At 35.9% G+C, this 24,227-nt stretch overlaps 1 protein-coding gene across 1 annotated transcript in view; it reads left to right on the forward strand.

Moving 5' to 3' along the window:
• Nucleotides 1–24,227, forward strand: part of DNAH11 (dynein axonemal heavy chain 11) — a 403,839-nt gene that overhangs the window by 145,798 nt on the left and 233,814 nt on the right. Inside the window, exons 29-30 of the mRNA XM_017526963.2 lie at nt 11,970–12,119; nt 14,891–15,124. Coding sequence (XP_017382452.1) covers nt 11,970–12,119; nt 14,891–15,124 — 384 coding nt within the window. The remainder of the gene's footprint in view (nt 1–11,969; nt 12,120–14,890; nt 15,125–24,227) is intronic.

A 24,227-nucleotide genomic window follows, 5' to 3' on the forward strand; every position in this document is an offset into this window, starting at 1 on the left:
GCAGTTCTTGTCTCTGATAAAATAGACTTTAAAGCAACAAAGATCAAAAGAGACAAAGAAGGACATTACATAATGGTAAAAATATCAATGCAACAAGAAGAGTTAATGATCCTAAATATATACGCACCCAATACAGGAGCACCCAGATACATAAGGCAAGTTCTTAATTACTTGCAAAGAGACTTAGACTCCCACACAATAATAGTGGGAGACTTTATCACCCCATTGTCAATATTAGACAGATCAATGAGACAGAAAATTAACAGCGATTTCCAGGACTTTGAATTCACACCTGGACCAAGCAAACCTAATAGACATTTACAGAACTCTCCACACCAAATCCACAGAATATACATTCTTCTCAGCACCACATCACACCTACTCTAAAATTGACCACATAATTGGAAGTAAATCGCTCCTCGGCAAATGCAAAAGAACGGAAATCATAACAGTCTCTCAGACCACAGTACAATCAAATTAGAACTCAGAATTCAGAAACTAACTTAGAACCACACAACATCATGGAAACTGAGTAAGTGGCTCCTGAATGTCAACTGGATAAACAATGAAATGAAGGCAGAAATAAGGATGTTCTTTGAAACCATTGAGAGTGAAGATGCAACTTAGCAGAATTTCTGGGACACATTTAAAGCAGTGTCTAGATTAAAATATATAGCAATAAATGCCCACATGAGAAGCAAGGAAAGATCTAAAATCGACACCCTGTCAAAATTGAAAGAGGTAGAGGAGCAAAATCAAAAAAACTCAAAACCTAGCAGAAGACAAGAAATAACTAAGATTAGATCAGAACTGAAGGAGATAGAGACACAAAAAACCCTTCAAAAAGTCAATAAATCCAGGAGCTGGTTTTTCAAAAAGATCAACAAAATAGACCACTAGCCACATTAATAAAAAGGAAAAGAGGGAATAATCAAGTAAATGCAATAAAAAATGACAAAGGGGATATCACCAGAGATTCCACAGAAATACAAACCATCATCAGAGATTATTACAAACAACTCTATGCACATAAACTAGTAAACCTGGAAGAAATGGATAAATTCCTGGACACTTGCCTCCTCCCAAGCCTAAACCAGGAAGAAGTCGAAACCCTCAATAGACCAATAACAAGGTCTGAAGTTGAGGCAGCAATTAAGAGCCTACCACCCAAAAAAAGCCCAGGTCCAGATGGGTTCACAGCTAAATTCTACCAGATGTACAAAGAGGAGCTGGTACCATTCCCTCTGAAACTATTCTAAGCAATCCAAAAAGAGGGAATCCTTCCCAAATCATTTTATGAGACCAACACCATCCTGATACCAAAACCCAGTAGAGACTCAAACAGAAAAGAAAACTTCAATCCAATATCCATGATGAACATAGATGCAAAAATCTTCAATCAAATACAGGCAAGCTGATTGCAACAGCACATCAGAAAGCTTATCCACCATGATCAAGTAGGCTTCATCCCAGGGATGCAAGGCTGCTTCAGCATATGCAAGTCTATAAAAATAATTCACCACATAAACAGAACCAAAGACAAAAACCACATGATTATCTTAATTGATGCAGAGAAGGCCTTTATGCTAAAAATTCAACAGCCCTTTATGCTAACAACCCTCAATAAACTAGGTGTTGACGGAATGTATCTCAAGATAATAAAAGCTATTTACAACAAACCAACAGCCAATGGGCAAAAACTAGAAGCATTCCTTTTGAAATCTGGCACTAGACAAGGATGCCCTCTCTCACCACTCCTATTCAGTATAGTATTGGAAATTCTAGCAATAGCAATCAGGCAAGAAAAAGAAATAAAGAGTATTCAATTAGGAAAGGAGGAAGTCAGATTGTCTCTGTTTGCAGACGACATGATTATATATCTAAAAGAGCCCATTGTCTCAGCCCAAAATCTCCTGAAACTGATAAGCAACTTCAGCAAAGTCTCAGGATACAAAATCAATGTTCAAAAATCACAAGCATTCCTATACACCAATAACAGACTTAAAGAGAGCCAAATCAAGAATAAACTGCCATTCACAATTGCTACAAAGAGAATAAAATACTTAGGAATACAACTAACAAGGAATGTAAAGGACCTCTTCAAGAAGAACTACAAACTGCTGCTCAACGAAATAAGAGAGGACACAAACAGATGGAGAAACATTCTATGTTCATGGTTAGGAAGAATCAATATCGTGAAAATGGCCATACTGCCCAAAGTAATTTATAGATTCAATGCTATCCCCATCAAGCTACCAATTACCTTCTTCACAGAACTGGGAAAAACCACCTTAAACTTCATATGGATCCAAAAGAGAGCCCGCACAGCCAACTCAATTCTAAGCAAAAAGAACAAAGCAGGAGGCATCACACTACCGGACTTCAAACTATAGTACAAGGCTACAGTAATCAAAACAACATGGTACTGGTACCAAAACAGAGATATAGACCAATGGAACAGAACAGAAGCCTTGGAGGCAACACCACACATCTCCAATCGTCCAATCTTTGACAAACCTGACAAAAACAAGCAATGAGGAAAGGAGCCCCCGTTGAATAAATGGTGTTGGGAAAACTGGCTAACCATGTGCAAAAAGCGGAAACTGGACACCTTCCTGACACTTTACACTAAAATTAACTCCAAATAGATTAAAGACTTAAACATAAGCCCTAACACCATAAATACCCTAGAAGAAAACCTAGACAAAACCATTCAGGACATAGGCGTAGGCAAGGACTTCATGACCAAAACACCAAAAGCATTGACAACAAAAGCCAAAATAGACAAATGGGACCTAATCAAACTCCACAGCTTCTGCACACCAAAAGAAACAGTCATTAGAGTGAATCAGCAACCAACAGAATGGGAAAAAATTTTTGCAATCTACCCATCTGACAAAGGGCTAATATCCAGAATCTACAAAGAACTAAAATAGATTTACAAGAAAAAAACAAGCCCATTCAAAAGTGAGTGAAGGATATGAAGAGACACTTTTTCAAAAGAAGACATACATGAGGCCAACAAACATATGAAAAAATGCTTATCATCACTGGTCATTAGAGAAATACAAATCAAAACTACATTGAGATACCATCTCATGCCAGTTAGAATGGCGATCATTTAAAAATCTGGAGACAGATGCTGGAGAGGATGTGGAGAAATGAGAACACTTTTACACTGTTGGTGGGAGTGTAAATTAGTTCAACCATTGTGGAAGACAGTGTGGCAATTCCTCAAGGACTTAGAAATAGAAATTCCATTTGAACCAGCAATTCCATTAGTGGGTATATATCCAAAGGATTATAAATCATTCTACTATAAGGACACATGCACACGAATGTTCATTGCAGCACAGTTTACAATAGCAAAGACCTGGAACCACCCCAAATGCCCATCGATGATAGACTGGACAGGGACAACGTGGCACGTATACACCATGGAATATTATGCAGCCATCAAAAGTGATGAATTCGTGTCTTTTTTAGGGACATGGATGAACCTGGAAACCATCATTTTTAACAAACTGATACAAGAACGGAAAATCAAACACCAAATGTTTTTACTCATAGGCGGGTGTTGAACAATGAGAACACATGGACACAGGGTGGGGAGCATCACACACTGGGGTCTGTTGGGAGGAAATAGGGGAGGGACAGTGGGGGGTGGGGAGTTGGGGAGAGATAGCATGGGGAGAAATGCCAGATACAGGTGATGGGGAGGAAGGCAGCAAATCACACTGCCATGTGTGGACCTATGCAACCATCTTGCATGTTCTTCACATGTACCCCAAAATCTAAAATGCAATAAAAAGTGTAAAGAACCAGTAGAAGTACATAACATACAATATTGTAAAATTGGCCACAAATTCTTTCCCTTTCTGTATCCATGCACTTTTAATGTAATACTGAAGTTTTGATCAAGGGCTGGAGACTAGTTCTCCATCTAGGTTGCCGTATGACTTGTTTTGCACACTGTGTCATTAGCAAAAGCTTGAAAATTTCCTGCATACCGGCACTTGCCCTTTGGCTGCTCTTTGGAAACCTGTAACCACGCCGTCATGAATGAGTTAACACTAGCCTGCTGGATAATGAAATGAACGTGCCCATGACCAAGCTACCATCTGGGCATCACACACATGAGAAAAGCCATTGATCACCGGACTCGCTGAGGCAACCCAAAACCAACACACAGAATTGTGGCAGATAAAAAAAGCCAGTAAATTTTTGGGTGCTTTGTTTTACTACAAAGTTAATTAATACGTGTTGTATATTTACATAATCATATATGTGTCTATGGATTTATATTCCTAAATATCAAGGACTTTCTGTGCTATTGTTTTAAAATAATTTTACTTGAAATTTTAAAACAAAGCAAGAACTTGATTAAAATCAAGTATTAATACAAGTTTGTTTTATTTTTTTCTTTTTTCCCTTCTTGAATACCTTGCTATCATTGTTTTGACACCAGTGAGTTTGGGAAGATTGTTGAAAACGTCATAAGTTAATGTGTTTCTCTTTACTAGGCTAAAATACTCTGCCTAGCATTCATTTTTCCTTCTCTTTTTAATTTGTGTAGATATTTCCTAAATTGTTGATATGATTTGGGTTTCCAAAAAACATACATACTTGCTTATGCAATGAGATATTGAGATCAAACCCAGCAAAAGGCTCAAATTAAAACTGACAATACTAAACAATGGAAAGAATGTGAAGTAATAAGAATGTTCATATCTAGCCATAAGGATTATAAATTAATACAACTACTTAGGAAAACTGTTTACCAGCATCTTCTAAATAGCAGTACATCATATATTATGTAGCAGTTCACCTTCTCAGTGTACGTTCAGCAGAAATGCATATATAGATGGACCAAAAGAAGTATACAAGAATTTTCATAGCCACTTCATTTATGATAGTCCCAAACTGGAAACAATGTAAATGTCCCTTAGCAGTGGAATGACTAAATATATTGAATTTATACAGTGGAATACCACATAGCAGTAAAAATGAAAAAACCTAGTGCTGTACCAAATAATGAATAAATTCAAGTAACATAATGTTGAACCATAAGAGGCAGAGTACATACTGTGTGAATTCACTTCTGAAAGGATAGTGTTCCTTTTTAGAGAAATAGTAACTGGCATGGACCATAAGGAGTCTGTGGGTGCTGATATTCTGTCCTTTATTTATGTTTTTGAGATGGGTTCTTACTTTGTCACCCAGGCTAGAGTGCTGAGTGCAATAGTGCAATCTCAGTTCATGGCAACCTCCACTTCCTGGGTTCAAGCAATTCTTGTGCCCCAGCCACCCGAGTAGCTGGCATTACAGGTGTGTGCCACCATGCCTGGCTAACTTTTGTATTGTTAGTAGAGACAGGAGTTAGCCATGTCGGACAGGCTGGTCTTGCAGTCCTGGCCTCAGGTGATCTGCCTGCATTCGCTTCCCAAAGTGCTGGGATTGTAGGCATTAGCCACCGTGCCCGGCCACTATTCTATTCCTTAATCTTGTGGTAGTCACAAGAGTTTTGCCTATTTTGTTAAAATTTATTAAGCTCTACACACATGATTTTCTTTCCCATTTTTCGGCATATGTATTTCGATTCCAAAAGCTTGTTAAAAAACCCAGCATTTGTGTTGTGAACACATTTATATAAAATTATACGATTTATGCATGTAAAATATTTTATGAAAGAAACAACCCCGTATACACTGATGATATACAGCAATAAATGAAAAATTACAAAATATACTGTGATTTTATTTTTGGTAAAAGCAAATCTGGATCATGTAAGTAATTGCACATTCATTACTGAAAGTTTGAAAAATATAGAAATACATTAAAAAGTTTAGAATATACTACTCATTGCTATTTTTGAGTGATCATAGGTTTTTAAATGTGTCTGTGTTTGTGAGTCAGAATACATATGCTTAATCCAAATTTTAATATTCCTCTACAGTTTGTATTTTTAGTAGAGACAGGGGTTTGCCATGTGGGCCAGGCTCATCTCAAACTCCTGGCCTCAGGTGATCTGCCTGAGTTGGCCTCTCAAAGTGAAAGAAACGATCTGTTTAGTAGCTATAAAAGGTTTTATTTTATGAATATGCAATTACTGATTTAACTATCTTCTAGAAGGCTTTTTTTTTTTTTTTTTTTTTTTTTTTTTTGCGGATTTAGACTCTTAACCATATTGCATACCTGTTTCCCTTTACCATCACCAAACTGTTATTTAATTAAATAATTTTTTTCTTTGGAGATGGAATTTTGCTCTTGTCACCCAGGTGGAGTGCAGTGGCATGATCTCAGCTCACTGCAAGGTCCACCTCCCAAGTTCAAGTGCTTCTCCTGCCTTAGCCTCCAGATTAGCTGGGATTGCAGGCATGCCACCATACCCAGCACATTTTTGTATTTTTAATAGAGTCAGGGTTTCACTGTGTTGGCCAGGCTGGTCTCAAACTCCTGACTCCAGGTGATCTGCCCACCTTGGCCTCCTAAAGTGCTGGAATGACAGGTGTGAGCCACTGCTCCTGGCCCAAAATTATTATTGGGGGGAAAAAATGGCCAGGTGTAGTGGCTCATGCCTGTAATCCTAGCACTTGGGAGACTGAGGCGAGAGGTTCATGAGGTCAAGAGATTGAGACCATCCTGGCTAACACGGTGAAACCCTGTCTCTACTAAAAATACAAAAATTTGTTGGGTGTGGTGACATGTGCCTATAGTCCTAGCTACTAGGGAGGCAGAGGCAGGAGAATCACTTGAATCTGGAAGGCGGAGGTTGCAGTGAGTAGAGATCATACCACTGCAGTCTGGCCTGGTGACAGAGCAAGACTCTATCTCAAACAAAACAAAAACAACAAAACCACATGTGCAAAACTATTTACTATTTTGACATATTGACTTAAATTTTTATACATGTGAAAATCATGGACTCACGTTATCTCTTTCTAAAAAATATCCACAAAAGACCAGGGCTGCCTGTATTTTGGCCATGACTTATATTCTTACAAATATTGTGAGTATTGTCATTATGAATAAATTAGTTAATGAAAACAAATAAGTGAGTCCTGAGGTGCTCACCAGGCCAGGGGTGGCACTAGGCTTTGTGTATAGTTTATTCTGTTAATAAGCAGCAGCAGCATCTTCGGTAGATAGGGCAAAAACGAAGTTAGATATAGGCAGAAAGCAGGTGTTAAGGTTTGAGAATATAATTGTAAGCAGTAGTAATTTCATCTTTTTTCCCTTTGTTTTCTAAGTGAACTGTAGTTCTAAGTCAGGAAGGTAGATCAGTGATCACTGTCCTGGTGTGCATTTTAAATTATAAAATTACCTAGTGATTAAGTATTTTCAGTTTAGTTGCAATTAGATAAATGTAAGTTATTGTATTTCATCAGAGGTTCTCCCTGTGCACAGTTCTGATATGTATGAATTTCAGTTACTAAGGTTTGGTTAAATAACGCTAATGCCCTGACAACACGGTTCAAATTTCAAATACCATGGTATTTTAACTCTGAGTGATTGCATAAAGCACGTACTTCATTACTAACTCTTCAGCCGACAAAAATCACTGCCTAAGTAACAGATGTGCATCATGATCAGTGACAGTCATGTCACATTTTTCTAATTCTGTCAGTGATCAGCCACTGTGCTACTTTTATTCACTTTGCACATAGGCAGCTAAGCTTGTAGTTCTGTGATGAACCTACATGCCATTTTTCAGTAGTTAATGGACAGAAGGAATTAGTCACAAAGTTGGAAGTGTAGCAAAGAAATGAAAACTGATAATGCTAGAAGCAAAAATGGAATCAAAACATAGATGAGCGTTACAGAGGAGAGCTGACTGACAGTGACAACCGTGCACTATTTGAGAGTCTGATTTACAGCCAGGGGAATTTAGTGAACATAAATTTAGGAATATAAATGAGAACAGTATATAAAAGGATGAAGATATACCAGAGGAAGTAATGCCAGCAAAAACAAACATATTAAAAACTAACCCCCAAAACAAGAAAAACTGACTTCTTATTAAAGAAACTTAGAAGAAATTTCATGGATCGAATGCTTGAAGGATAAAATGTTGACAGCCAATCCAAATTCAAAGGGAGTATGAGTTTGTCAAGGCAGAGAAAAGATGCTTGTTCAGTACCTTAAGTAGTGAGATGAGGAGGCAAGTGCTATTCAAATAACCTAAGCTTTCTGCCAAGAAAACTCTTTGGTGTTTTAAAATGCAGTTGACCAAATACTAGTTGATGAATTTTTGCATCTCGCTGTATGTTTATAATCAACAGAAGTTTTAATGTTTTGACAAAAATTTGTAAAGGTCATTGCCCCATCGTAGGTTTCTCCCATTGATCATTCAGATTGCGTAGTGTAATTTCAGCTGTTGTGGTCACTTTGATTATTTTGTACTCTTCTGCAAAGCCAAGACTACCTGTATTCAATTTTTGCACTAATTTTTTAGAAACCTACTTAAAATACATGATGAAGTTATTGGCTTTAAAAAAATGATTTGAAGTACTCATATCCTTACTCTATCAAAAGAGGGGCCTACAAAGTTTAATCAATTATTAGTTTTTTAATCTATTTTTTTTTTTTTTTTTTTGAGGTAGAATTTTGCGGTTGTTGCCCAGGCTAGAGTGCAGTGGCATGATTTTGGCTCACTGCAACCTCTCCCTCCCAGGTTCAAGTGATTCTCCTGCCTCAATCTCCAAGTAGCTAGGATTACAGGCATATACCGCTATGCCTGGCTAATGATGTATTTTAAGTAGATACAGAGTTTCATGATGTTGGTCAGGCTGGTCTCGAACTTCTGACCTTAGGTGTTCCATCTGCCTCAGCCTCCCAAAGTGCTGGAATTATAGGTGTGAACCACCAGGCCCAGCCTAATCTACTCTTTTCAGTTGTAAAATGAAAGGCCTTTCCAAACAGCTAACTGGGAAGAAGGAATTTTAATTTTGTGTTAACAAATACAAAGAGATCGCATTAAAAATAGAACACATCTGAAGGCAACAGGGTCCACATTAGTTATAAAAAATAGTCTTGTTTCCTCAGAAACTTTACATAGACAACAGAATATGAAAACATCCAACTTCACTATGCCATGTATAAGTAATAGAACTCGAAGCCATAAAGTTTGTTTTTCCTGGTCATTGAGTTACCACAGAGCTAGGAGTTCTCTTGAAATTATTTTCTCACCCAAGCAATAATATGTGAGAGTGTCTGATGCCTGAAATGTCATTTATCCTAAGGCTTTTCAATTGAATGTTATCTAGGTCCATTACACAGTAGAAGCCATTCAACATCTGTGTACTTCCTGGCCACTTCAGCTGTGAGAGTCAGTTGTGAGATTATTGGAGACTTTCTACGTATTAATGTTTTCTGGGTAATGTACAGTGATGGAGCATAGAAACCTAGCTGTGATCAGGTGGCTGCCACTCTATCTGTGTTTAAAGTAAGCAAGAGTCTCAAAACTCATCTGTTTTAAACACAGAAGACTTGCCATGATTTTCTTTGATACTAAAACTGCATGTATAGCAAAAATGAAAAGGCTGAAAGCTTCAAAGATTAAATCACCCTAAGGAAGTTCCTTACCAATATTGGTGTTGGTCTTGTCATTGCAGAACATCTAAGCAGGTTGCTGTTGTTTATAGACGCTGCTGTGGTATACTTATCACATGCAGTTAAACTGCATTTCAAGAAAAGTCTATTACAGAAATGGCACCTACATCCTTGGAAATGTTTTTATATTGCTTTACCCTATCTTCCGGTTATCAGCAGCTCATACTTACCTTTTCTGTTGAGATAAAGTTTATGTAACATAAAATGAACTACGTTAAGTATGTAATTCACTAGCATTTTGTACATTCACAGTGTTGTGCAACCACCACCTCTTATCAAATGACAAATCATTTTCATCAAGCTGAAAGTAAAACCCCCTACCCGTACCCATTAAACAGTCGCTTCTCATACCCCTCCCTTCAGCTCCTGGCAGCCACCAATCTGCTATCTATATCTATGGATTTATCTGTTCCAGATATTTCATATAAATGGGATAATACAATATATAATGTGTGGTATATTGTGACTGTTTTTTTTTTTTTCGTTTAGCTTGTATTTTGAAGCTAAATGATATTACTGATACATGTTGCAGCATGTATCAGTAATATCATTTAATGACTAAACAGTATTCCTTTGTATGGACATACCACATTTTGTTTATACAGTCATCTGATGCACATTCAGGTTGTGTCCACATTTTGTCTATTTTAAATAATGCTTTGATGGACAGAGATGTACAAATACCAGTTTGAGTTCCTATTTTCAGCTCTTTAGGTATATAACTGGGAGAGGAATTGCTGGGTCATTGGTAATTCTATGTCTAGCTTTCTGAGGAACCACAAAACTGTTTTCCACCTAGCAGCATTTATTTGCACCATGAATAACAAAGGAACATGTATTCCCATTTCTGATACTTTCTAGGGCTGATCCCTGCCCTTTACTCAGTCTACCCCAAGAGAGATGATACAGTGACTTCCCTGATAAAGTCTGTTCTCTTTTGTCTCCTTGGGGGTGAATTTACCTACACAATGCATGTAATTCTCTCCTTTCCTCCATGATGAAAACATAGGGCAGGCTCCCCAGAGGAGGCCTGTTCTGGTCTCTGCTAACATAAATATTCACAGTGCAAATAAAAGCTCCTAAGTGGAAAACAGTTCTGTGGTTCCTCAGAAAGTTAAACATAGAATTACCAATGATCTCCAACTCCTCTCCTAGGTATATACCTAGAGAGTTGAAAATAGGAATTCAAACACATATGTGTGCATCTCTGTTCATCAAATCATTATTCACAATAGCCAAAAGGTGGAAACAACCTAAATGTCCATCACATGATGAATGGATAAATAAAATGTGGTATATCCATGCAGTAGAATATTGTTCAGTCGTTTAAAGGAATGATATTGCTGATATGTGCTGCAACATGGATGAACCTTGAAAATATAAGCTAAATGAAAGAAATCAGTTACAATATACCACATAGTATATATTGTATCATCCTATGGTGGATAATACATGGATTATATTAATATGATGGATAAGTGTTGCTCATTGTGTGGTTGTGGTTAGAGGCCAGTTAAGTTTTGTTCTTCGAACTGGCCTCCAGCAAAATAAATGCTAACATTTTGTCTTTCATCTGATCTTTGTTGTTGGGGATTTTTTCCCCCTGCAAATTTTCTGGAACCTGCATAGAGTTCAGTTTGCCATTTACTGCTTTTGTATTGTTTGGAGAATGCAAAACTTAGAATGCAAGAGATTATGATACCAAAAGAACTTGATCTTTATAGATGTGGCCTGGAATTACAGATTGACTGTCTGTCACTTACTTTTAGTGATGTCAGCTTGGAGAATTTACCTAATATTTTTGTTTCAATTTTCTTATCAATGAAAAGGGGGAAATCCTGCTCACCTTTCTTACATACTGTGGGGCTCACCAGAGTATCAAGGCCAGTGCATGTTAACAACAGACAACCCCCCCCCCAAAAAAAAAAGTAAGATTCTTTCTAATTGACCTTTTATGTTTCTGACATTTTAATAGCTTTTCATAGTGTACACTAATGCTGTGAATTTGAATTTTAAAAACTTGACTACAGAAGCTGCAGCAGGATGCTTGTCTGCAGGAATACAGTACAGATAGAGAAGTCAGTAAGCCTCCCATCATCAAGTAGAAAATAGGTCACTTTACATGGTAAGCATTCATCAGCCATTATGTGATTATTTAATCAGAGTGCCTGGCCACTTCTCCACCAAGATCTTTTCAAGCTCTGACATTTTAGAAGTGACTCTTATCTTGAGGAAAAACATTTTGAGACAACTCTAATTCCATTAAGTTTCATTACTTCATATGGCATCATCTCTAGATTATCCGAATGTACGTACAGTAAGAAATGCTCTTATCTTTTCTAATATTCTCATTTTAGGTAACACGTCACCTTGTCAAACTTTTTGACAGCATTGCAGACCTGCAGTTTGAAGACAGTCAAGATGTTTCTGCACACAGGGCAGTTGGAATGTACAGCAAAGAGAAGGAGTATGTCCCATTCCAAGACGAGTGTGAATGCGTGGGCCATGTAAGATTTGATTATGATGTTTTCTATGCTAGGGGAGTATTTTCAGCATACTCTTTGAAGGTTGAATTGAACAAGAAAAAGTTTCAAGTCAGATCAAATTAGGCTCTGTCTAGTTTTGTGCTCGGAGGTTCCTTTTTACCTATATCCACGGTGACAGAGGGCTCCTCTGCCATGCGTCCCAGTTTCTACTTAAGTGGCTTTGGCACCCAGCAGGGTCTCAGAGATGCTAGGGGAATTGAACTAGACAGAAGCAGCTATTACAGATTGAATGAGTGACCCCAGAATTAGTAGCAAATGCAACTCAGTGACTCAGTCTCCTACAAAGTGTATTCTGTTTTCACCACTGCTCAGATAACAGAGAAGGGTTCTAGTGAAGCAGCACCTTGCAATAAAGCATGTTTTAAAGAGGCTCTGTGGTTCAGTAGTCCTTTGTGAATGTTATAAATGGTGCCTCATAAATAAAGTTGATTGAGTCTAGCAAGCTGATATCCTATACTCTAATTACCATGTGCAGAGTTAAGTTAGCATATTCTCTTCTCTCGCAGCCAAATACCTCAAATATATTCCTAACAGTTATCCACAAGAATGACTCATTATGATTTATGAAAGCATGTCTGGTGTATTCAGATGATTTAGGGGAATTGCATCTTTTTATGATGATGCTTGTGTAGCTTGGATTAATTCACAGAGTAACTGAATGAATAGAGCCTGTTGAACCATTTGGGTTGGGGTAGGGGTTCCTTAAAGTATTTGCAGAAACCCTTGCAACCTTATTTTACAAGGGTTTTCTTTACTCCTTTTTGTTGCCTTATAATATTGTACTGGAAAACCTGCCAAATGAAGGAGAAGCAGATGGTGGAATACTTTGATTAAAATATATTTTTTGATCTCTTGGGCTTTTTAGGATATTATTATAATGATTAGAAAAAGTTGCCATAAACTATCTTGACAAAAGTGTGTTGCTGTCTGCTCCCTCCCAGCAAACTGCTCACTGACTGGCATGATGCCCAGAGGGGGATAGTCCAGTTGATGGATGTGGTTGTCACTAGCTGGAATCCTTGATGTTGAAAGTTTTTATGGTGCTTTAGTGTACTCTGTATAAGCAACTTATGCTAGAGACTTGTAAACATCTACAAATTCACCCTCTAATTGCCTTTGTTTTATAAAAAGACTCTTTTAATTTCATCTTTTTTTCTATTTCTGGACTCTTTTTATTGGCTTCTCCCGATTTAGTCCATTTGTATGTTCTTCAGCAAGTGTAGAATACCTACTATGCATCAGATGCTAGGTGAGGCTTTTGGGAGTTCAGAAATGAACAATATATGGCCCTTGTCTTCGAGGAGCTCTTAGGCCCAATGAGAAAATGTATATGCACATAATTAGTGACAATAGAGGTAGCAATTGTTACAGGGTGTTGGTTGAGAAGTACCAAAAAGGGAAGGATCCAGCAAGCACCTCATTAGAGCTTAGTTCTCAAAGCATACTGAGTTAGGTTGCCACTCTTGGCACAGTCACCTGTACAGGAACTGATATATTGACTTATATGTGTGTTTGGTCTTCCCAAATGGACTGCAAGTTTCTTGAGAACAGGTGGCTGTGTGGAGGACATGGATCCCAGGGCATCCAGGAGACACACAATAATGACTGAATTAATGAGGGAACTTTTTGTTTGTTGACATTAGGAGTTACCCTTAGTTATTAAGGGTTAGAACAAAACAACCTGATCTAATTCAATTAAACTGAACTCATGCCTGTTAACAAAGTGCAGTTGTGAAGCAAGAGAGAAGGCCTGTGATAAGAGATACTGAGGTCATTGCCAGGGCAGTGTTTTCTTTTTCTTTCAAGAGAGGAGATTGTCAACTCATTAACCACTTACCACTGTGTCCCAATTCTCCAGAGGTTCTAGGAATGCTGCTGCTCTCTTCACAGGGGTGGAGGAAAAAATCAGTTGTGTCATCTTCAGAATCTCATGTGATCCTTGGTATTTATTTACGATAGTCACTTTTTATTGCTATGGTCAATTATTTGCAAATAGTATATGTATCCTTTTAGTTATATGCTATCCCAAGGAAACAAATGTCTGGATTAATATAACAAAATACATTTGAACAGGGTGGAAAACTTGCTAAGGTATGTTTGTGGGAGCAAACTAAACTTGAATTTAAAAAAAATAGATTAATTTTTACAAGTCAGCAGTTGTCCTATCTCTCATAGTCTCCTGTGGTCCAATTTCTGACAAGTGTGAAGATTAGAACCAGTAGGTAATATAATTAAGACACTTGCTGAAAACATTTTATCTTAAAACTATGAGCTATGAAGGTTTTAGAGAATTTTCAGTGGATTTAAAAATTAATAGAAAAATTTTTTAAATTGAATTTTCGTTCTCAAGAATATGACTCATACCTCTATTAAGTGTCTGTGACATTTGGTTTCTGAAAACACTGTGTGTTACCTGAGGGGAATCTTGGTCTAGAACCTCCTTGCCTTCAAAGCTGAGAAATGACTCATGGAGAACCCCTTTTCTGTTTAGGCTGTGGAAGTCGTTAGCCAGCTGGTAGGTAAAGTAAGATGAGCATTATTCCTGGGAGAAGGCAGCTTTATGTAGGAGAAGGATTTCACCAATTAGTTGTTCACTTTAAGTTTTCTACCTGGGTTTAAAATGAATGCACCTGTCTGACCCTCTGCATGGCCTTAGAGCTGGAAGGAGGATGAAATTTTCCTTCCATAGTTAAGCCTGTATTATGTTACAACGTTTCAACTTGCTTCCAAAGGTGGAAACATGGCTTCTGCAACTTGAACAGACTATGCAAGAAACAGTGCGTCTTTCTATCACAGAAGCCATAGTGGCCTATGAGGAAAAACCTAGGGAACTGTGGATTTTTGATTTCCCGGCTCAAGTTGCACTAACCAGCTCACAAATATGGTGGACCACAGATGTCGGAATAGCCTTCAGTAGACTGGAAGAAGGCTACGAAACAGCCCTAAAGGATTTCCATAAAAAACAGGTATTTTATAGATTTGTGACTTTGAGACATAAAGGAACTTCAAGACGTAAGCTTGCTTCATTCATTTTTTTAGTCATTCATTTGTAGAGTGTCTTCTGTGTGCAAATTACTATGCTGGGAAGATTTTGGCAATCAGTTGTTAAATCATTTTTTACCTTTGTGGTATCCTTCTAATTTTGTGTATAGGTTTTTTTAAAAGTCCACATGTCTATTATCTTGTAAGGCTCTAGTATAGGACTATCCTAGATATTGTACATATTTATTTTCTTCTATGTAAGACTCTCCAACTAGGCTGATCATGTATTTATTAGAAAATATGTGCATGATTTGCATTATTCAAAATGGTGGAGGGTGGCTCAGCAAAAACAAATGTTTTCATGGGCTTTGGTTTTCTGTTAATTATAAATTACAGATGAGAACTTGGAAAATAATCTATTTTGAATTCTGTTTTATTGATGCCAGTTACCCTGTGACCTTTCCTTAAGTCTTTCATCTTAGTATGTGCTGTGAGCTATATAACAGTTCAAAGATACAGTATCTTTTTGGACTTACAGATTCAGAGTGTATTAGGCTTGAAAAGGAAATAAGTATTACTTCTTCTGGTTTTCAGTGGATAAAATCTGAATCCAGAAATATGAAGTGACATTCCTAATGTTGCATACTTTATAAGTTAACTTGGTAGGATTGCACCCTCTTCCTGATAGTGAGTTAGAATGCTTCCCAATGCTCCTCATTGCCCCTTTTCTGCCTTAGCAATACTTTTACTTCAATATCTTAAGAATAAAATAGATAGCAAGTGATCCTTGTATTCTTAAACATATTTGAAGATTCACGTGTGGGTTATTCCTTTTAATTTTACTCTTTCAGTCTTGGATAGAGACCACCCAATTTAGGCTACTAAAGAAGTTTTTGTACCACTTACTTTTGGAGAAAAATTTTAGATTTTATACTCTTAGGAAGATAAGGTAATTGTTTCTATTTAGTAGGCTTGAAGTTACAGGATGCGATTTAAAGAAGTGGCTGGTTTCTTCCTAGGGTGCCATCTTTGCAATTCTAGTAGCTGCCACTTGGACGCTGAAGCTGAGTCGTTACATTTTTTTCATGGACATAAATAACTGAGATAATTAAACGCAAATAATTCTGTTATGCCTTTCTTATAAATAGCCTTCTAGTTGGTTAATTTATTGATATTTATGCTTCTGTTATGACCGTTTTCATTATGCATTTAAGTAAGGACATTTAAAAATACTCAGTTAAAATAATATTGTCTTTTAAATTTCAGCTATTACCAATCACTACTCAAATCTTGCTACAAGCATATTTCTACTTATTTCACTTTTTTTTCCTCTTAACTCTCCCTTATCTACAACGTGTCACTTTTTTATTGCTAGACTATTTTATTACTTATAAGATTAAATGATGTTTTATGAATATTTCTTATTTATATCAGCTTTATTTTATGGTTTCTTTATTATTGTTTACTGTTAAAGATGATAAAGAAAATATAGTCACAGAAAAGGAAAAGAAGGGACATAACCTTTAAACAGTACCTATAAATTCATTTTCAGGAGAAAAATTATTAACATTTTGGCATGCAAACATCAAAAGCTTTTCCTCTATTTACTGTCTATCTTTATGAATGTATAAACATCCTTATTTATAGGTATAAACATGTATAACTATGTAGCTATTTATATATGTGTGGTGATTTACATAGTTATGTATCTGTATATAAATATACATTTAAGAAGTCTTTTATATTCCACACATTTGATTGCTTTATATTTTCACTCAATATATTCTCTACATTTTTCCTTGTTATAAATATACATCGTATTCACACTAAAAGTGACTGAATAGTCTACAGCCATACCACCCTGAACGTGCTCGATCTTGTCTAAAAGTGACTGAATATTATTTCTTTCTATGAATATACCAGAATTTATTTTCTTTCTTCTATTTTCTTTCAGTTTACTCTGATTGTCTAGCTTATCAGGCACTGTTCTAGGTTCTGTGGTTCTAGCAGTGATGTTCCTCTACTCAGGCAGTTAGATTCCAGTTAACTGTTAATAGATCTTACCTCTCTCCTCAGGAATCTTAGGATTATTTATTCTGGTTTCCATTCCCCTTTTTACATGCAGTCATTTAAAGCTTATTTTTTTAAATTATCCATTAATTATGGTGGCAGTGGTATAATGTCGATCTTACTTAGATTTACCAACATATTTATGTGTTTACTAATTCACAAATAAGAAATCAGTTGAAAAATAAAAAATGACTTTTCTCATTTTTAACTTATTTTTCACCTGATTCCTTATTTGTGAATTCAATTTCCTTCTTTCTGTAGAATATATTTTAGCGGTTTGTGCAGTGATGAATTGTTACAGGAAATTTTCTGGTCCCTTATCTTTATTTTGACTTCTTTTTTGTTTTTTTTTAAAATAATTTAGCTGGGTATAGAATTCTAAGTTGAGAATTATTTTCTTTGAATACCTGAAAAATATTTTTCCATTTATCTTATAGCTTTTATTATTGTTATTGTGAAATCTTACATCATTTCAATTCTTTTTCCATTATAAGCTATCTGTCTTGTTTTGGGATAATTTTAAGATTTCTTTGTTTTTGTGGTTCTGATAAAACTCTTTTCCTTGTAGTATATGACTAAGAAGAAAAAAGAATCCAGGGCTAGATTAAGTAGGCTGAAATCTCAGTTTCTACCTATTTATTAGCTGCGTGATATGGACAAGCTATTTAGCTACTCAATGCCTTAGTTTCATCATCTGCAAAACATGGACAGTGGCAGTACTTGCATCATAGGCTCATTAGAAGGATTAATTAGTTAGTATATGGAAAATGCTATTTTCAGATAGTATTTTAAATAGTATTTAAACATTCTTACCACAAAAAAAGTATGCGAGGTAATGTATATGTTAAATTCCTTGATTTAGCCATTCCATGGTGTATACATGTATCAAAACATCATGCTGTACCCATAAATATGCTATTAGTTAAAATAGTATAAAATAGTTAAAATACAATTTTTAACCAAAAAATAGTTTAAATGCTATTTTAAAATAGTATTTCAGTTTAAGTGCTATATAAGGTCTGGCTATTACTGCTGTTGTTAATGCTATGACAATAATGACAATGGTGTCCAATGTGATACACAACTCATTTACTAGGTTTTTATCAGTAATTTATAATAAAAATTTTCAAATACACAGAAAAGCTGAATTTTGTAACATGTATGCCTACCACTTAGATTCTACAGTTAATATCTTGCTTTATTTTCTTCACTTGCTGTTTATCAAAACCTATAATCATCCATCGATTCATTTTATATCTATGAATTATTTCAAAGGAAGTTGCAGATACCATTACCCCTAAATTTTTCTTTTTTTTTAAATTTAAATTTTAATTGAAAAGTAAATACAGTGTGTGTTTATGGATACAACATGATGTTTTGATATATATGTATATCATGGAATGGCTAAATGAAGGTATGCATTACCTCACATACTTTTTTATGGTAAAAATGTTTAAAAGCTACTTTATTAGCACTTTTCAAAAATATGTTATATTGTTACTATCTGAGGTCACCATGATGTACAGTAGACCCCTTGAACTTACTCCACTCAACTAAAATTTTGTATCCTTTGATTAATATCTCCCCAAAACACCCCACCCCTCAGCCTCTGGTAACCACCATTTTGCTGTTTATATAAGTTTGACTTTTTCATTTAAATTTTTTAAAATTTTTATTTGCATAACTGTATGAGGTACAGTTATGCAAATACATAACTGTATTTGCTACTTGCTTTGATTTTGTAATGGTGAATTCAGGGCTTTTAGAGTATCCGTTGCCTGAGCAATGTATACTGTGTCCATTAATTTCTCATCATTCACCCTTAACACCCCCTAATGATTCCCAGTCTCCATTGTCCATATTCCACACTCAATATCCATGTGTATACATCATTTAGCTCCCACTTGTAAGTGAGAACATGTGATATTTGTATGTGTCTCACTTGTTTCACTTAAGATAATGACCTCTATTTCCATCCATGTTGCTACAAAAGACTTAATTTTATTCATTTTTGTGATGGAGTAGTAGTAGTCCATTGTGTATGGATATCACATTTTCTTTTTCCATTTATCCATCCATGGCCACTTAGGTTGATTCCACAACTTTGTTATGGTGAATAGTGTTGCAGTAAACATAGGAGTGCAGATACCTTTTTGATGCAATGACTCATTTTCCTTTCAGTAGATACTTAGTAGTGGGATTGCTGGATCAAATGGTAGTTCTATTATTAGTTCTTTTGACAAATCTGCATACCATTTTCCATAGAAGTACTAATTTATATTCTCACGAGGAGTGTATAAGAGTCCTCTTTTTTCTGCACCCTCACCAACATCTGTGGTGGTGGTGGTGGTGGTCTTTTTAATAGCCCATCTGACTTTTATAATATCTCACTGTGGTTTTAATTTGCATTTCCCTGATATTTAATGATGTTGAGCATTTTTTGTATGTCTGTTCGTTGTTGTATATCTTCTTTTAAAAAATATATATTTATGAAATTTGACATTTTGATATTCCACATAGAAGAGAGATCACACACTATTTTTTTTTCTATGCCTGCTGTTTCAATTTCAATTGACATAATGTCCTCCTGGTCACAAATGACAGGATTTTCTTTTTTTTTTTTAAAGGCTGAATAGTATTTCATTGTGTATATATACCACATTTTCTTTATTCATCCATTAATGGGCACTTAGGTTGATTCCATAACTTGGCTATTCTGAATAATGCTGCAGTGAAAAAAGGAATACAGATATCTCTTCAACATATTGATTTCAGTTATCTGGTATATATCTCCATTAGTCAGGTTGCTGGATCATATGGTAATACTGTTTTTAATTTATTGAGGAAATGTTCTATTTTTCATAATGACTGTACTAACATTTCCATCAACAGTGTACAGGGATTCCCTTTTTAAACACTTAAATTTATACACCCAATTCATCAGTTTAATTTCAGCTATATCTCATTTTCTCAAAGTTTTCCTTTGGCTTCTTTAAAAATCAGTTTTATGATGACCTATCTTTTCACTGTGGTTTCTATTCTTTAATCTCATTAATTATTTTAAAGAGATATTTAATAGTTTTAGTTACATTGTTCTAGCTCTAGTTCTGCGGCTGGATCTACTATTAAATTTGATTTGTTTTTTAATGTTTATTTTTAAAGACTGTTTCTTCCCTAAGTTGAGCAAATGTTCCTACAGTGTATTCCGCCCCCTGTGCCCCCCAACCCGCCCCGATGCCATTTCTTCCAGGTCTCTAGAGGCCTTGTAAGTTCTGGATGATGATTATGATTATGATTAAGACAGCCTTGTTCTTTCTCCCAGGCTGGAGTTTAGTGGATTGATCATGGCTCACTGCAGCCTGAAACTCCTGGGCTCAAGGAAATCTCCAATCTCATATTTCAGAGTAGCTAGGACCACAGGTGCATACTACCACACTCAACTAATTTTTGTTTGGTTCTTGTAGAGAGGTGGTCTAACTATGTTGACCAGGCTGGTTTTGAACTCCTGGCCTGAAGTGATCTTCCCACCCATGCCTTTCAAAGTGCTGGGATTACAGGCATGAGCCACTGCATCTGTCCAGTTGTAGATTAATTTTGCAGTTACTAAGTTTAGGATTTTCTGATCATGTTGGTAGGGTTAAAATTTGGGTGCCACAGCCTCACATGGTATAAATGTGAGATTTTGATTTGTTTTAAGGGATTTTTTCCTGTCCAAAGCCTTAAGATATTTCCAGCTTTCATGTTGTTCCTTGAGCTGATGGGGAGAGTTTTCCTAGAATTGTAACACTTTCAGTATCTCAGCTTTGTGTTCAACATCTCAGTTCCAACTTTCTGCCTTGCTCAAGGGAGTATGAGAGGCACAACTGAAATGGGAACATTTCTGTTCCCATGTGGCAATTTAAACCTCAGCTCCAGATGTTTGGCTCTCTGTCCAAATTCTTTCAGCTGCCATAGCATTTGCTTATCCACTTCGTTATACCTCTCTGCTTTGAGGCTCATTCCTGTTGTCAGGAAGGTATCATTCTCCTCTCTGTCTCTCTTCCTCTTCCTCTTTATCTCTCTCTCTGTCTCTCTCTCCCCCCTCCTTCCCCCCTCTCCCTCTCACTCCCTCTTTTCCATTCCACTATTTCCCTCTCCCTTTTCTGTATGTCTCTTATCCCTTTCCACCTTTCTCATGTTTGGCTATATACTTTATATTTAGGTATGTTCTGTTTTATTTAATGTTTCTCTATATTAATAAAGAAATTGTCCATGTTCATTTAATCAATATGTTGCAAACACACCTATTATGATCATTATTGTTGGTAATACTGGCTAGTTGGGTTGCTTTTTCATTTTTGGTTATCAATACTGTCATGAACAGCTTCGTATAAACATGTTGCATGTATTTTTTTTATTTCTTCAGATAAATTTTCAGATGTAAAATTGCTAGATCAAAGCCTTTGCAAGATAGTGAGTGCCAAGTTTACCTTCCCAATAGTGTATAAGAAGTGTCCACTCCTTCCCCTATCAGCAACATGAGGTGGTTCTTTTTTTTACTACCTATTCTTAAAAAGTTGTTCATATCCTTATTCAACTAATTAATGGAACTTAGTATTCTTCTCTTACAATCTTTTAAAAGTTTTCTACTTTGTTCAAGAGTTATATAGTGCTTCTTTTCTCATGTTGGATGTGAAGTAAAGAAAGGGGATGGTTTGTGAAGAAAGTGTTTATCTGTGTAATTTTATAAAACACTTCTGCATGAATTGAAATGTTTGACAGACCAGACAGATGCCTTTACTACAGTGTTTCAGTTTTCTGACTGGCACTAAAGTATATTAGAGAAGCTAACATTTGAATTCTACTAAAGCTGTGGTTTGGGTCATGAGAAATGTTTGCATCTAAGTTGAAACCTTTTTAGTTTTCTTCCTTTCAAAATGGATGTAACCATCTGCTGGAGTGTGCTTTTAATTAAAATTATTCTTGGTAATACTGTGAGCAGTTTTTTATATGAGCTTTAGTCATTTAAAATAGCTTAATTTTAAAACTGGTATCAGAGTTGTGTATAATTGATGATTGTAAGTAATTCCTTTCCTTGGTTCTCCCAAATTGTAGTGACATAAATAAATCAAGATCATAATTTTAAACTCTATTTTTCCCTGGATCTGTGGTGATTTCATATTAGTATTTGGATTAAAGGCAAAAATACTGCATTTTGAATATGTATCACTGCCTTGTCAGAGTCTTTGAAAAAGTGGAAAGTGTGATTAATTTCTTGGATTTGAAGGATCCTTGGTGAAAGTGTTTTGTTTTGGAGGCTTGGGATATGGTAAGAAAGTTTCTTCACTCCTCTTTTATTATTGAGCTGTGCGGAAATCATCAAAAGAGAGAAGTGTTTTAAACATAAAAAGTTAAATTTGTAGTGTGCAGGGACATTACCCAGAGACTTTTGATAAAAGCTCATGATAAATAATATAAAACTTTACTCATAAACTATCCTCCCCCTCCCAACAAAGACTCAGAAATGCCAGTATTCGTATAAGAAAGAGACCCTTATTTGGCTGCTTAAAGCCAATTTTTGGCCTCCCTTTTAGTTGCTAACTAAGAAATTCTTTTTAAAAATTTAGATACAATATTGGTAGCATTCTTAACTTGTTTCAACCCTATTACGTGAATAGAGAAGCCTGGCAAGCCTGGAGCTACCAAGTGTATATTGGACACAAGCATTTTTTTGACTTTATATAACAGTGTGATCTGATAGCCTATGCTTTATAATCTAGCAGTACCGCACAGGATCATGAGTAGGCACATACGCTCTACCTCCCCTCTCATCAGAGATTACATTGAATGACAGATAAGGTATATGAAAAAAATCATATTGTTCCTAGAAATACAGGAACAGATTATTTGAGGAATGCCAGGAATATACGAAACTGAATTGATAGCTAACTAAGAACAGAGAAAATCAGCCCAAAACTATAAAAAGAGGAAGCTATTGCAATGGTAAGCCTATTTTCACCCAGCAAATTTTCAGATAAATTATGAACTCATCTTAAATACAAAAAATGTGGAGTTTATGATTAGTGACCAGGATTAAATCTAGAAGAAAGGGACAACTGGAGCCTCTTCTCTTCCTATATATCCTTAGAGGCTGTTAGTGAGGGTGTTTGTCCCTTGTACAAAGCCCTGAGAAATGCTTTGCAAGCAAAGTGAGCCATTTATAGAGGGCTTCTGTCATGAATATGTCTTGACTGAAGAGCAGGAGTTGGCCTACTTTTTTGGGGAAGAATCAGGTAGTAATTATTTTTGTCTTTGTAAGCCACATAGTCTCTTCTGCATGCACATCTATCTTGTGGTGATTGAAAAGAAGCTGTTGGTAATTTGTAAATGAATAGGTATAGCTGGATTCTAATAAAACTGTGTTTATAAAAACGGGTGGTGGGCCAAATTTGGTTGATGGCCTGTAGTTTACCACCTCTGCTTTAGAGAAAGAACAAGACCAAATCCTAAAGTAACTGAAGATCCCCACAGTGAGATATGGAGGTAAGGGAAAAAGATTTGTCACCCATATATTGCCATTTTATTTCAATATGATCCATTAACACCAGAGTTGGTTCTTTGAAAAGACCAATAATACAAATTTTTGCAGTTTGGAGAAGAAATAAAAAAGCATACAATAAAGGGATAGGGAAAAAACCTAGTCCCTGTAAGTAATAGATTTGAAAATGACTGTAAAAGTATGTGATTTTTTTTTTTTTTTTTGCTAATAAGTCAAAAATGTAAAGGGATGATTCTCTATGAATACTTTTTCTAGAATTGATACAAAAAAATTTAGAAAACTCAAGTAGACCATTAACTATGGAAATAATTGAAATGGTAATTATGGTAGTCAAAGATGGGCACTCCTTCCTAAATAGGACCCTGTTTCAATGATTTTATCATGGGAAAGATAAACACCATGTTACATCAATTGTTCTGGAATCTAAACAGAAATGTAAGGATTTTCTCTTTCTGCAAAGTTCTAATATACTTGTTACA

The sequence above is a fragment of the Cebus imitator genome, unplaced genomic scaffold (genome assembly GCF_001604975.1).
Source record: "Cebus imitator isolate Cc_AM_T3 unplaced genomic scaffold, Cebus_imitator-1.0 Scaffold45, whole genome shotgun sequence".
NCBI lineage: Eukaryota > Metazoa > Chordata > Mammalia > Primates > Cebidae > Cebus > Cebus imitator.